This window comes from Triturus cristatus, chromosome 10 (genome assembly GCF_964204655.1).
Source record: "Triturus cristatus chromosome 10, aTriCri1.1, whole genome shotgun sequence".
Taxonomy (NCBI): domain Eukaryota; kingdom Metazoa; phylum Chordata; class Amphibia; order Caudata; family Salamandridae; genus Triturus; species Triturus cristatus.
Window position 1 is genome coordinate 515,876,511 of NC_140593.1, and position 16,435 is coordinate 515,892,945.

A 16,435-nucleotide genomic window follows, 5' to 3' on the forward strand; every position below is an offset into this window, starting at 1 on the left:
TCGGGTATGCCCGTGCAACCTTGGAGTTTAATCTTGCTCCTAAGAAGGTGTTTTCTTGTTCTGGCTTAGATGATAATTTTTTGTGGTTCATTGAAAACCCCAATTTTTGCAGTGTCGTGATCACCAGATGGACATGTGTGTAACATCTTTGCTTTGAATTTGCCTTCACCAGCCAGTCGTCTAGATAGGGATAGACGTGGATTCCTCTCCTTAGGGGTGCTGCAACCGCTGCTGGGCACTTTGTGAAGACTCTTGGTGCCAAGTTTATCCCGAAAGGCAAGACTTTGAATTTGTAGTGAGTGTTCTTGTGGAAGAACTGTAGGTAGGAGATGCGTAGATAGGTGTCCTTTATATCTATTGCTGCCATGAAGTCCTCTTTTTGCTGCTGTGGGATTACTTCCTGTAGTGTTGGCATTTTGAAATGCTGTGTGCGAATGAATTTGTTTGTGAATCCAAGGTCTGAGATAGGTCTAAGCAGGAGACCTTACTTTGGGACCAAGTAGTAAGGTGAATAGTTTCCTCTTGATTGTTCCCATTTGGTGCCTTCTCTATTGGTTGTTTTTGCAGGAGTTCCTTTAATACTTGTCTTAATTCTAAGAGTTTTGTTTCTTGGAACGTTTTCTTTTTCGGTGAGTTTGGTGGGGGTTTGTTTGTTAGTTCTATACAATAGCCGTGGCGTACCACATTTAAACTCCAACTGTCTGTGGTGATGTCTTTCCATTGATGAAGGTGGTGTGCTATCCTGCCTCCCACTGGTGTTGTGTGGGGGTCTTTTTTTGTGGGCAAATCACTTGGAATTCACTCCTCCCGGCTTTAGTGTTGTACCCTGGCTCTTCCTCTGCCCCGAAAGGGCTGCCTTGGTTGCTGTCGCCAGGCTTGGTATCCGGACTGCTGGTTTGACTGCTGTCCACCGCCTTGAGTTTGTTCTTGCTGTTGTTGGCCTGTTGAGAAGACACCCTTTCCCGTGGGTCTTCTGGTGTTAAACCCTCCTCTCTTGAAGGCGCCCTTCTTTTGTAGGGCTCCCATAGCCATGTCCATTTCATTATCCTTTTTTATTTGATGAATAGATTGATCTACCTCACTTCCAAACAGGGTGTTTCTTGTGAAGGGTCAAATTATTGAGGTTTAGACCTCTTGCTTGAAGCCTGTTATTCGGAGCCAGGCGTGCCTTCTCAACGTTGTGCCTGTGCACATTTGTCTGCCGGCTGCATCGGCTGCGTCTAGGGCTGATTTCAAACAGGTATTCGCAATGTACTTTCCCTCCAGTATGATGGATTTTGCCCTCTTTCTATTCGCCTCTGGGAGCTAATTCGTCAGTTATTCGATGTCGTCCCAATGTTGATGGCCATACCAGTTGAGGAGAGAATTGGAACTAGCAATGCATCATTGTGTTGCTGCTTCTTTCTCCATCTTTCTCCCTACCAAGTCCATTCTTTTGCTTTCTCTCTCTGGAGGTGGACCAGTGGAGGAGTGGGCGTTGCCCCTTCTTCTTGCCATGGCGACAATGATGGGAGTCTGGCACTGTGTTTCTCTAAATGTATTTAGCGTCTTTTGTTGAGGGTTTATATTTTTTATCCACCCTTGGGTTTACCCCTTTTGCTGAGGCAGGCTCCTTGAGAGCCTCCTTGCCCTGGTCCAGAATGCTTGGTTCTTAAAGAAAGGGCTGAGTGTGTCTTCCCTGGTCTTGCGGGTGGCCAGACTGGTGCCTCCCTTGTCGGCGCTGCCATCCCCACTGCAGCATCACCAAAGAGCCATCGCTTGGCGTTGTTAACACAGATTCCTCAGAGGCACTCAACATGCATTTCTCGCAGTGGGGCAAATCACTAAGCACATGCCCTGACCAGAGCTATTAGAGGGTGGGGGGGTGCAGTGCTCACCACACAGTAGGTCTGCCCCTAAAGTGAAGCGCTCACCAGGCGCTGGATTTTCAAGTAACAAAGGGCAGGCTACCAGGCCCTGAGAGATCCCTGGGGCACACAGGCAGAATGCAGGGAACAGGCCAGCACATAGGGTCCTTGCAGGTAACTAGGTAGTCCTTCCAGCAGGCCAGCACAACAAAGCAAAGTCCAAGTGGTGGGTTTACTGACAGCATAACAGTTCCTTCTGGCCAGGTGCAGTCTGCAGAGCCAGCAGCGTCTGGTTAAAAGTCCACACAATGTCTAAAATCATGGGGTCAGAGCCCCTGTACTTATACTCCAAATGTCTTTGTTCTAGAGGTAACTTCAAACAACTTTAGAAGTGCACAACAATCCCATTCAATCCCCAGCTCTTTCTCTAGACACACATCAGGGGGCGGAGACAGCCTTGTGTTGAACCCTCTGATGGAACGGACACTTGTCATAAGGCATAAACCTCCTTCATTTTTGTTTTTTTTACTTTTACAAGCCAACAGCCTTGAGTGTGTCCAATTCAGACTGCATGTTTGCCATTTCATTCTGTGTATGATCCAAATAATGAATTGCCCGTGAAAGAAGATTTAAGATGCGCTGCTGCACTTCTGGTTTAAGGCCAGTGAGGTGAAGCCATGGTGGGAGACTTGCACATATCCCATGAGGATAGCCAGAGTTGCCAGATTAGAGCCATCTGCCGTTGCACTGATTATTTGGTTAGCGGCTAGACCACCTTCTTGCAGGATCTCCTCAAAGTCGTGTCTATCTTCTCTGGGGAGCTTTTCTGAGAACCTGGTGAGGGAATCCTAGAGTGATCCATCGTAGCTAGCGTCCTAGTAATGCAGCAAAGATTGACACCTTCATGAATGAGGCAGGGGTGCCACACATTTTTCGGCCCAAGGAATCTCTATGTTTGCTATCCTTGTCAGGTGGGACGGATGAGGACATTGCAATTGAATGAGTTTTCTTGGCAGCGGCTGTAATGACTGAGTCAGGTGGAGGGTCGGGACATAGAAATAAAGAATCTTAGTCTATCGCCTTATATTTAATTGAAATCCTTGGTGGAGCTGCACGAAGGGAGGCTGGTGTAAGACAAATGTCCTTAACTGGCTGGATCAGACCTGAAACCAAGTGAAATAATGGTCTTGACGAGGACCTATGATGCAAGATCTCAAAAATGACTGATGAGTTTGCAACGGGCAGTGGAATGCTAATGTTCAACTCAGTCACTTCACTGACCAACAACTTATTAAATATGTTGATGTAATCTATGGAAGACACTATTGGTGGAGTATCCGTGAGTGTTAGTTTATAGTCCCTCTTCGATGATCTAGTGGATGTAGACCATGTCAGGGATTTACGTGTCCGGTGGCACGAGTGAGACCTCAGATATCTTCAGCTAGGCATTGGAGATCGTGTTCTGGCCCTGCCTCGAGATCTACTCCATGTTCTTGAGCGAGTTTTGCGTTGAGGAGTGGTTTCTCTAGGTACTTTGGATCTTGTAGGGGGTTTAGGAGAGCTTGCCTCTGCTAGACGAGCTAGAGGATACTTGGCCCGTTGAGAGTTCAGGCTTTGCGGAACAGGCCAGTTGCGTACACTCTTCAGTCACCAGGGAGAACGGTTAATAGGAGCCTCTGATTGATGAAGGGATCTTTGCCCGAGTGCAGAGGAGTGAGAGGAGGAACCTGAAGAGGCAAATGATGCTCAACCCTGAGACCGTTGCTGTATATGCTTATATGCTCGAGAATGCTATCTCGATGTCGAATGGTGAGGTGATGTTGAAGTTGATGAATTGGGCCTGGATGTCTAACGGCCTCTCTTTGCCGTCAGCAGAGATTGTGTAAGTGTTTGTTTCAACATCGATTGGTGCCTTGTCGAAGTAGACTGAGATGCTCTGTGCATCTATGCCAGGTGGGTCGCTGGCGGACACGTCTGTCTCGACGTCGAGTGGCGCCGGGTTGCTGCTAACGGAGTTGTCTCTCTCAACGTCTGACAGCTTCTAGCTGCTGTCGACGGAGACATGTACCTCGATGTTGAACGGTGCCTGGTTGCAGTCGACGGGGGGCTGCGTCAGCGAAGTATGCTTTGACGTAGAACAATGGTGAGAACCAGTCAGCGTAGTCTTCATCACAAGATGCTTCGATGTTGAACGAGAATGATCTATTGCGGATGGCGTGTGTACTTGCCTCAACGTCATCTGTGTCGTCAACAGAGACTTGTTTTTAGTTGAAGACGAATGAACTCTTGACTGCGTGAGTTTCCGCTGCTTCTTCACAGTCGAAGGAGATCTTGTTGGGAGTCGAGTCACTCGACGTTGGTTGTCGTTTTGCCAGTTGTATTGCAGGCGAAGACTGCTTTGAAGTCGGAGGCACTCTCAACGTCGATCCAGACGCAGACAGGGTAATAATTGGTATTTTTCTACTGCTAGAAGTTTATCTTGTTCTGGTTTTTTCACGCCTGCTTATTGATCTGCCTCTGGAAGGAGCTTAGTGCAGCGAGGAAGTTTTGGAAGCAGCTGGAGGATGTCCTCCTGAAGTTTTCTTCCTCTCTTGAAGACCATGAAGTTGGATTCTTACTCTATCTTTAAAAGTTCTTCTGGAGAGTTTCTTACAATGGTCGCAAGAATCTGGCTGAGGAGTATCACAGGAAGGCATAGTATACAGACTGAAAGCGAGTCAGCCGGAGCCTTCTTTTTGCCACAGGCAGGACAACTGGCAAAAAAAGAGGGCATTCTTGACAGGAAAAAACAGAAGTTCCAATCAGAAAAGTATTGTTCCTCACTCTAGGTGTAAAAAGACGTTGAGTGAAGCAGAAAATATTAATTTCCAGAAACAATTTCTGACAAAAAAGCCAAATACAGAGCTCAGTGCTCCAGGATCCTCACTGAAGGAACTAGAAGAAAACTGACCTGTCACCTTTGGGGCATGATGGGATACAGGAGGTCCTGGAGGTCTAAAAGGCATGGTGCCAGAATTACACTTGTTATGCTTTTAATGCAGCCTACGTGCTAACAATGTCATTGCATTTCCTTACAGATTTTTTTCTTCAATAAAGACTTTAACTGAAAGCTCTTTTTCTGATTTACAGAAATGCTTGAGTCTGGTAAAAGGTTTATTAATAATGTTCTAATGCTTATGGCTATTGACTCCCCTAAAAGACTAACATAATCTTACTACCTTCCTAAAGTAGGCAGCATGATACTTCCATTTTAAAACCTCATTTGGAGCCCTAGCACTTACATTAATAAAAGGCCATTACAATGTGCCTGAAAGGTATAGGAAGAGAGAAACGTGGGTGAAATGAAGAACCCAGAGATGCGGAGGGCAGCACAATAAGTACAAACAAGTACACTGTACATTACTCTTCAGTTACACTCTGCATAACTGAAGAGCTTCAAACTGGACAAGAAATGGCAATGTACAAACTAACCCAACAACGTATGTGCTATGGCCATTGGAGGGCCAAGCACTTTAGGTGTCTGGGCAGCTGGTAGGCCGTGCATAAAGCTTACTTAATTTTCACATTGGAGCAACTCCTTTACATTTAAAAGCAAAGGACACTTCTTAGGAATATGCTTCTTCAGTTCACAAAGAAGGAAATTAGCAGGCTTTCATTTGACATCACAAGACATTACTGACCCAGTCCCATAGAGATGAAATATGGCTTCTACTAGCAGGTAAACATGTTTTAAAGACAGCAACCACTATACAGAGATGAAAATGTGTTCGGTGGGAAGGGAGCAAAAACATTTATTATAACAATGAATGTAAAGCATAGCACAAATTACACCGTCTGCAGCCGCTTGAACTGCTGTTCTCAATTGTATAATTTTCGCCTCAGAATTATGAAATGCTAAGTCGATCTGGACAGGACTAAAACACATGACCTGCAGGCCTCTTTGTAAGGCACTGAGCCTAGTGAACTATCATACATGCATAGTGACACCATCGATTTATTCTCAACATAAGTTATAACAGATTCTTTTTTAGAGAGGAGATAAAGCGATTTACCTATAAATGTGGTTCTTTCTAAAAAAACAAGGAAAACTTAAAAGCTAGGCAATTGAAAATTTAAGTTTAACTACATCTATTGCTCTCTACATTCTCAAGAAAAATCTGAAATAAATTATACGTTTAAAAAACGAACATCTCAAAATTACGCTGCTTTTAACAACATAGACCATCCAAATAGAATGTCAGTACATGATGCTAAATAATTCCTACCTTGCACAGGAGTTACAACAGAGCCTTTGAAGTGTGGATTAATATGTATATTTTTTGGTTGAGAGTTTGTGGAATTGGTCTTGTTCACTCTTGGAGATTCTGTTTTAGGATGTAAAGGAGATGAGTGGCGTGGGCGTGTCATAGGTAGCAGAGGCTGTATCGCTTGTTGCTGGAAAAGGCTTCGTATCGGTTGCTGAAAAAAATAAAATTTAAATAGATGCAGGTTTTTCTTTTTTTACAATCCTGGCAAGAACGTTACCGTATTCTTCCGATTTTGGTAGTAACGGAAATCACTTAAAGCATAGAATAAAGTTACAAAATCAGATAAAGGGGAAATTGTGGTTAGAGACTAAATGACTTTAATCCAGAGACTGGATTAATTCACCAGGCCTGATTCGGACGCCGCCCCTTATGCCTGCATCAAAAAAGTGTGCTTTTTTTTTTAAGATTCACAATTCAGGGCATTCAATTAATATAACAACGAAAGATCCTGTGGAATTTCTACATACTGATATTTCATGCATAAAATGTCCACATGAAAATCTTAAATGTCGAACATGTAACTAAAACAAATGCACCACTGGTCAACTTCGCAATTCAAGGTTTAGGTCCCTGCACAGGATCACTCATTAACATGCCTCAAAGTATTTCAGTAGACCATAGGAATTTTAACTAGGAGCAATAGAATAAGGTCTTTGCAGCAACACTTGTTAACTGAAGCTTCTTGTGTTTTCAGCGGAGACCCAATAACAGCTATTAAAGCTTTAAAGGTCCAACAATCATGATGTACGTTAATTACGTTCGACATTTCATGATATAGGGGTTTTATACTGCACTTCCTACATTTGTACGAGATGCACATACAGGGATTACTATTACCATGTTGTGGTACTCTGTTTACCCACCTGAGGAGGATGTATTAGGGAGTCGGCATTTCAAATCTGAAAATTATATTTCAAAAAAGTTGCAATTCAGTAAGCTAATGTATTATACTAAAGTAATTTTAACCTCTTAACATAGGGCTGAAAGTTGGTTGCTATCTAAACAAAAAGACGGGTGCTTTAGAAAAAAACAAAACACGTCTGCGCTACAAATAGCTATTTAAAACATTTTCTCTAAGGAACTAACATTTCAGTATTTGATGAAATGTGCGGGTGGAAATATGTGAACAAAATACCAACCCCCTAACCACACACTGACCCCACCGCACCACACCAATGCTCCTAGCCCACCACCTCTCACAAAGATCTCTGGAGGAACAAATGCTCTGGGAAAACTGCAATTAGCATACAAGTTTTGGGAAAAAAATGTCACTGGAGTTTTCAGCCTTCATAATTTAGGGCATGATTAGGGGTACAGTTCAATCACTGCACAAACAGAAATTTGTTGATGGAATGGGAATTATGAGCATTGCAATAATTATTGCTACCCGCACACATTTCACCAGGAAAAAATATGTGAATTATATCGGTTGAGAATGCCCTGAAACATATTAAAACATGCAGATTTTGGTGCAATAAATACCACAAGTGCAGGTCATGCCTCAGGACACAAACTTGGAATGCGAGGTGTTTACAGCACCTGCTAAACAGCTCACCCACCGCAGGGTAATGGTATTTACTTGGTGTGGTAAAAATGTACCTAGTTTCTCACAACTCCGAGTCAGGCCCTAAGGACGGGAAGGGTGGCATAAACTAAGTCCTGAATCTTTCCTTTCAACACTAAATGGGCGGCTATGTGTACGTGCGACCAAAAACACATGTGCACTCATCTACAAACACCCGCCACACCCCCTCAGTAACCCCAAGTAGTTGTTTTATTAAGATGCTGTATTCAATTGTACATATTGTTTTGCTCACAAAACACTCAATATTTCAGCAAGTCCTTCTACATACTGCTAGTACTAATTGCCAGATCTATCTGATTCGCAAACCGTTACATCTTGACTTTGGGAAATTTACTGCAGTTCAATTTTTACAAAATGGTGTGCGCGGTTAAAGCAGAGGTGAGTCCTTTTATTGAGGCAATGGGACAGGCAGTGAGTGGTTAATGTAAAGTATACTGCATCAGAACTGCAGTTTATTACTGGTGTCTTTATCTCACCAATATTTTTGCTTGGTACGCTATGTACGAATAGGTCGGTTCACAAAATAAGGATTCCGAGTGGGTTGCAATTTGACCTACCTCATTAACATGCATGAGGTAGGTCACAAACTGTGTTTCACACAGACTGGAAGCCATCACAGGAAGTGGCCTGCTCAGTTAGTAGACCACCATATCTGTGATTGCCTTTAAAGAAACTTTTTTTTATTTTAAGTACAGCAAGTTTTCCTTAAAGGAATTGCAATTTGGAAGGGACACTCTTAGCACGCCCCTTCCAAATTGGTTGATTCGGAAACTATTTCTAAATACATTTTGCGATTTGGTAACCCTTTATACCCAATTGCAAAATGTGTCTAATACAAACCAAAAAGTCATTTTGCGTTGGCAAACTCTGTGATTTTGCAAATCACTGAATTGACGACTGCAAAATGGCCTCGAAACATCTGGGCCTTCATTCATCAGTGGTTTTTATGCACTTTGTCTAGGACGTGTTATAGCTCAGAAAGATGTACAATACTCGACAATAAATAAAACGTAATAGACTCAATATCACGTCCGTGCTACATCTTCAAAGCAGAATGTACAATTTATCAACAGGTAGGTAAAGTGGCCTAAAGATGCCCAGTGACAATCCGAAGGTAACTCATCTTTCAGGGACAAAGATGTAACATTAAATGTTTTATGGTGTTTATGCACTTACCATTAGGTTTTTGAATAACGTTTATCCCTATGACCAATTTTCTATTAGGAGGCAGTTTTCACAAGTTCTCAGCTATCTTTGAGATTTGTTGATTTTAATATAGTTACCTGTAAACACAGTCTATCAATGGGAAAGAAATGCCAGACCAATAAAATTGAGCAAACTCTACTTCAATGGTCTCTGGCTCCACGTGCAAATCAGAATACATTTTCGGATGAGCCTCAGTTGCTAATTTACCACGAATAGGTGTCGAAAAAGTATTTCACTTGAACAACCACCACTCAAACAGCAAGACCCTCAGACATGTCAAACAGATGGCGATTTTCATGTTGGCCAGAAAGGACAAATTGTAGGTGGCTGCAGGAAATCCAGTAGTCAGAATATAATCAATACCCTTTCATTTAAGACCAATTTAGGATCCAACCAGTCTCGGTGATGGAGACCAGTATTTAGACAAATTTGAGGCATAGATAAAAAAAGCCTTTTTCCAACCAGGGAGCATTGCATCACGTCCCTTAATCATTGGTTCTCACGGGCTTCTGCTGGAAGTAGTCACCGCTCAGGCCCATTAAATGGTTCAAAATCAGAATATATGCTCTATTCTCTATATCTCTAATCTCAGCCAAGCAGAAAACCACCATTGCAAGGCTTCTGACAGCGGCACATGAAAAGGGGGATGGGTGTGGCGTTTCACTGAGAAGGGACATTTAATGGGGACCCTCATCAGTCAAAAGACAACTCAAATTTCAAAAAGGGGATTAATAACTACACTGAAGAGCTGACTATTATACCCACCATAGAAGCATAGGAAGATAATGTTCAACCCCAAACACAGCATCCAACATGGTCACCCCTTTCTTCATTTTACAATGTGGAAAAAAAACATGCACACTACCTGTGCATTTCTCACACAAGACTTGCAAGCAACTCTATTTAGGAGGGGAGTGAGGAAACTTTTTGGGGGGGCGATCCAGTAGCACGGTCCCCCTACTGGGTGCAGGAAAACCAGTAGTCCTGAACAATGACACCGCAGCTCCCTTTGCCAGTCTAGTTTAAGGTGCACTCTGTATGGGCTTGAACTTTGAATACAACCCATCTATAAATCCTATTGCTACTGACGAGTTACAATGGCGACCTGCCACATGCCATTTATACAAGTTGACGTTTTGGAGAATGTTTTCCATATTTAATTTTAAGCACAGGAATATGCATTTCAATGTAACTGCACTTGATATGTCTATTCTATGTGCGCAAGGAAGCATGTGCTGCTGCATATGTTATGGTTCTGTGTATGTGGTGGATGCATGCACTGCTTTGGCCTGTGATGCACCACTTCTTAGTAAACATGTGTATGATACAATACGTTGCACTGCTGCTGCTATATTTCCAGTAGCTGTTCTTTGCATTAAGAAAGTTTGCTATGTTGCTGCTTACGCTGTACGTTTGAAATGTTTTAGTCAAACTTGGTGAAAATACGTTCAAATTTCAAAAGTCAAAATAAATGGCTATGTGAGTATATATTCTGATATTTCTTCCTACGCGAAGGGCTACTTTTTTTTTATACGGTCAATCTAATTGCGAAAACTAGGATTTCCAAAGACAATCAGAATAAATAACAGACATGTATGAAGAAATATTTATAGTTACCGCAACAGAAGGTTGTGAGGATAAAGGAGGTCTATTATCTCTGTTTCTTTCATTGTTATCTTTCCTCTGATCCCCTCCTACTGCACGGAACTGTGCAGCACCACCTCTTCTTGAATGGCCTCCTCTTTTTACGCCAAAACGATTATATTTACGATGCCTCTGCTGCTCTTCAAATTCCATTAATGCTGCTTTGTCCTCATTAGACAATTCTATCAAAATACAACACAGAACTTTGCTTAGAATCGTTAAAGAGTTTAAAAAATGTTGCTGTAAATTAAAACGCAAAAAAATGAAATTATAGCAAGATAAATTACTCGCTTTGCCCACTGTAGCTAACATTTCAGTGACATTATGACATACATTTTAGCAAGTTCTTTTTGTGTTCTATTTATCGCAAGAGTACAAAGCATTTTAGTACAACTTCTTCAAATAACAAGCATTGGCAAAGCCAATAGGTCTTGCTTAAAGCATTATTTGCTTTGCCAATGCTTTTTAGCCATGTTGTACGACATTACGGCAGCTGTGCGGCATGGCTATTAAAAGAAACATAAATATAGACAAGAACGCGGCTTCTGTGTCATTTTGTAGGCACATGCAAGCATTCAACAAGCTTGTTTATGCCTACAAATGGCTTATTTTTGTGTTTATTTACCGATCCGAGAGAGAGGGATTAATTATAACAAGTATCGTAAGATCGCTCTTTCAAAACGTAGCACACGAGAAGAAGCACACGGATGAAAGAGCAAAACAAGTGATTGTGGGGGAAGAGAAGGATATTGGCAAGACAGAGCAACTTTTGGGGTAAGGGGCAAGAAAAGCACATAAGAAAGACAGCTGGAAAACACGTTCACTCTAGGAGCTCTTAACCAAAAAGAAAAATGTAGTTCCCTAAAATTGAGATGAGGAAGAATCCAAGTAAGCTAACCAAAAGGGGTAGTGGGTATGCTCCAGGTGAGGGACAAACCACATGAGACAAGGCGAGCCAAATGAGTAAGACGCTAACAGAAAAGAGTGACAAAGTCAACCAATGGTAATCAATGGGTGGATTTTAAGCCCACTGTACGTTTTTGGTAAGCCCACAACAGATTGTTTGCAACCAGACAGCTTGGGCTATCTGGCTGGAGAGGCCTAAAAAGAACTCTGGTTCAGGGACTGACTTACATAGTGAAGGCTCCTCACTGCAGAGCCCTTTGATCTAAGCCAAGCCTTATTTCTGCCCGCCAATTTTCCTCCAGACTTAAAGAATGTACTACTGGCAAGGCACCAAATCATTGCTTAAATAACAAGAGTTAAATGTTTTGTGAGGCAGATTTGTGCACAATCTAAGCTCCACCCCTATTACAGGCCAAGCAACCCATCCTCCACAACCTCCACTCTCTTCCCTGTCAGCGTTTATTTATTTTAAAATTATTGCAAAGGGCCTGAATAACGGATTACTGCTGACTAGCCCTAACTCCTATTCATACAACAAAAGATCTGGCAAAAACAGGCACTTTCTCAAGTTAATGTATCTGTAGGATACCAATGAGGGAAGATATTTTTTATCTAAAACCTCAGCCAGCTATCATTATAGCATAGTATGGCCGAATCCTCAGTGCCCATTAATTTTAAGACTGCAGAAAAGAAAAGGGAGGAAGAAAAAGAAAGTGATCGGTCAGTACACTCAAATTAACACATACCCCCGGTTACAAGTGTATATGTGCTCAAAAATGTGTAGAGAAAAGAGAAAGTATCTCACGTGCGCACCACCAGAGGAGCTACTGGTCGGTTCTCACCAGCTTGCCCACGTTTATGTCATCATCGATAACTTTCTCAAAGAAAAAAGTGATGTGTCCAGTAAAGAAAGAAGTGACAAAAGATAAAGACCCCGTGAAAACAGAGATTCAAGAAGTCTCACTTAAAATTGGATTAGACTCACAACAACTGGTCACGTTTATTCCGAACTGTGAGTCAACGCCAAATTAAAAACACAGCATGTTGTGGACCACTTTAATGACGGCCAACATGTTTCATTGCCAATTATGTCGTGGCAAATTTGTCAGGGCAACCAAAGTCAACAATCACCTCCCTGGACATCTAACATCAAAAAGAGCGACTAGTAGGAGCTATGGGCCTGCATACCAGCTCCCACCACGTTGTAGGGATGTGTATCATATACACCTTTTTATCCCTACAAATAGCACTTTTGTTGCTTGTTATTTTATCGCTCCACAGGGACTCCGGTCAGTAAATCAATGCCCACCTCCACATCTGCACTGCCACGTTTCTTGCTGGTAGAACACTACCATTTCACATATACCTTAAAACTGGATAGATGCCATCTATTGTTAGAGAGGTGAGCCTCAAACAAGAAATATCATGTGTTCCACTTCCCCAGTTCTGCCACATTCCTATTTCCTGTATTGGGCAGTTTGGCCTGACGTCTGGACTCTACTTTACATTAATATTTAATCTACCCATCCCAATCCTTTCACTGCCACATACATCGTCCTTACCAACAACCCAATTCTACACCAGACAAAGCCTTAAATAAGGAAGGGTTGCCTGCCTCTTGGCATGAACTAAAGGCAGGGATCTTTGATAGCCGACGATGCTGACGAACTTGGCATAACCAGGGCCACTGGAATTATGCGGCAGGGGAGGGTCAAATTATGTGGCAAGAAAAGCCAGATTGTGTGGCATTACGCATGACATTTTGTGATAGTATTACTTCATTGTTTTATCATTTTTAAACGTGTTAACGATGTCTGGCATACATGACATTGTGTGCACTGTGTCACCTACCCTTATTCCCTATTTGCATAACATCTCTTAGCCGATCTGCCAAGGGTTCGTCTGTCAGGTCAAGTAGTCAGTAGATAAAGGGCATCCATGCCTAGCGCCCATCTCTATAGTTCATTAATGTGATACAATGTCTCCGGACCATACCCAAGAAATAGGGTAGCGTATGGCAGTACAATACAACTTGGGAAGAGGGGCCTGAACCCAAACTTCACTTGTAGTGTCAGGATATAGTCCCAATATAGAGGATCAAACGATTTTATTGATGTCTAGTGCTACCAGTGAATCGATGATCCCCAACTGCTCTGTGGCATGTAAGATTTGGTTTAATCCTCTGAGGTTTAGAAGTGTGCAGCACCACGGAATGAAGCTGCATTGGCCTTCATGAACCAAGCAGGCTATCACTCCGAGTAGCTTATGGCTAAGCCTTGAGCCAATAGTTTTTTGTTCACGTTTTTCATCGAGTGCTTTCAGACTGAACTTTAAAACCACCTGTTTAAACTAAGCAATAAAAAAAATTCTTAAAAAGCAGCATAAGTAATTTATTTTCACCAACATCCACTGTTATTCTAGTTTTACCTTTGTACTTCTCCAGATAAACATTTCATGTACTGAATCAGCAATTCTGTTTCTAGTGGCTCTCCGTGTCAAATTTAATTTCACTATCTTGGATAATAAAATGGTTTCAAATGACAGTTTTAATCAGCAAGCACGAATGCCTTCCTCCAATAGAGACACGTTGGCACAAAAGGTCACTAAAATTTGACAGGAATGAAATTACATTTGTAACTTTCACAGAAAAATTAATTTGCTTTTGAAGTGCTTTCTCAGTTAGGGCCACATTGGAAAGATAACTCGGATCTCAGTGATACGAGGAACACAGGTTTAAGTATTTAAATGGAATGTCAGGTTAGGGAATATTGTCTTTCTTTTTCGTTGGCCATTAGTTCTTAGAGTAAATGGAGGTAACATATCGCATGGAATTAAAAACATGGAGATATATAAACGTGTAAATTGTTTTAAAAAATATAACGGCAACGGAAAAAAGTTTGCACATAAAAGGCATCGTCATTTCTAATGTCAATAGTTCAAACTCTTGCAAATGCGAGACCACTTTAATGGTGGTCGCACCCCTTTCTTTAGACACTGCTCTCCATATTCAGGTAACAGCGAGCACCATTTAAAGAAAGGGGCACGGACACCATTACAGTGAAAGTACTATATGGGGTGCTTTTATAAAAACAAAATTTGTTTGCGAGTTCACAAACAATTTTTTTGTTTGTGTAAAAGAGCCCCATGCCGTGCTTTCAATTTAATGGCTGCAGAACCTCTTTGTTTAGACGTGGCTCGCTGTAACATGAATAAGGCGAGTAGCATCTAAAGAAAGGGGCGTGCTCACTATTAAAGTGAAAGCAGGGTATGAAGTGCTTTCAATGGAAAAAAAAATGTTTCATAGCGTGGCAGCTAAAGTTAAAGTGGACTGTGCTGACAACTACAATAAATAAACAAGTGTGGACACTATAGTTACAGAGGACTGCGCTACCAAATTAAATAAAGAAGTGCGGCCGCTATAGTTTAAGTGGATCGCCATTACTAATTGAAATATAAAAGCGGGCGGCGTGCTGCGTGGTAGGAAAGCACGTCGTGGGTGGAATAGGGGGAAATCATTAAAGAAAATAGTGTTCACAAACTAGATAAAGCAGACCATGTACCAACACAATTAAAAAGTCCAGTCCTCATGGGAGGTTACAAATGCAGACGAGGCGGTACCAACGAGGGACTACTAAGCCTATTCATGAATCAAATACAAACATTTAGAAAGGACAGTAACAGGAGCCAATTGAAAAGATGGGGGGCATGGGCGGAGCTTGAATTCCGCCCAGGATCGACCTAAATAGGCATGCACCTTACAGAGAGGCAGTACAAGAATTAATGTATTGACTTCACAAGCCAAAGTTTTCCCTAACAGAAGAATCTAAGTTGCTAAGAAATCAAGTACCAGCACTTACGGAGTGATGCTCACAAAGCTTATTTTGATTATGTCTAATATGTCATAGGGTGGCATAAACCTACTATCTCCACTCAAGATGGTATATAAGGTGGTTTGCTAATTTAGTCAGCCTATGTCTCCTTAGTACCTCATTACGGGTCAAGCAATGAATTCTCTTTTAGGGCTTCTATGTGCACAACTGAAATTAATTAGGGCTTTTCAGCATATATTTCATACTCTTATATGTATTTATCCTTTTCCACGTCTAGAAAAGCCTTGCCACATGGCCGGTGTACTAATGGCTCTCATGGTCTCTAACATCTCTAACAAGTCCGCTAACAACCTCTTGCCAAAGTGCCTTGGCCCACTCCGCAGCTGATGCCATTTCCACAAGCAGCGTAGGGCTACTAAAACCAAACCCATGTGACTTAGAGAGACTGCTGAGGTCAGCTACAGTTTGATTCCCAACATTTTTACTCCACTCCCATGGGCGCCAGCCCTAATGGTCAAAAAGTGGGGGACTGAGATTAGGAGGATGTGGTACAAACATATCTTCACGCCCCGATAGAGTATGGTTACTCTGGGCAACAAAGTTTAAGCTGTCAGTCAGGTGTGCTCACTTTCTTCATCCCAAGCAAGAACCATCAAAAGGTCCTCGATTTCAGCCAAGGTAACGTTTTGAAAATGTCTGTAATTATCTGATAGAACTCATTTAAACTAAGCAATAAAAAAATTCTTAAAAAGCAGCATAAGTAATTTATTTTCACCAACATCCACTGTTATTCTAGTTTTACCTTTGTACTTCTCCAGATAAACATTTCATGTACTGAATCAGCAATTCTGTTTCTAGTGGCTCTCCGTGTCAAATTTAATTTCACTATCTTGGATAATAAAATGGTTTCAAATGACAGTTTTAATCAGCAAGCACGAATGCCTTCCTCCAATAGAGACACGTTGGCACAAAAGGTCACTAAAATTTGACAGGAATGAAATTACATTTGTAACTTTCACAGAAAAATTAATTTGCTTTTGAAGTGCTTTCTCAGTTAGGGCCACATTGGAAAGATAACTCGGATCTCAGTGATACGAGGAACACAGGTTT

The 16,435-nt window shown here is 41.9% G+C and overlaps 1 protein-coding gene across 7 annotated transcripts in view; it reads right to left on the minus strand.

Annotated features, from left to right (window-relative positions):
• RBM33 (RNA binding motif protein 33) overlaps positions 1-16,435 on the minus strand; it is a 594,498-nt gene that overhangs the window by 387,301 nt on the left and 190,762 nt on the right. For all 7 annotated transcript variants that reach the window (XR_014970135.1, XR_014970134.1, XR_014970136.1 and 4 more), the window contains 2 exons: positions 10,563-10,771; positions 6,113-6,305 (listed from right to left, as the gene is read on the minus strand). Coding sequence is in view for 4 of the 7 variants with exons in the window: in XM_085631975.1 (XP_085488101.1) it covers positions 6,113-6,305; positions 10,563-10,771 (402 nt within the window). In the remaining 3 variants the exon portion in view is untranslated. The remainder of the gene's footprint in view (positions 1-6,112; positions 6,306-10,562; positions 10,772-16,435) is intronic.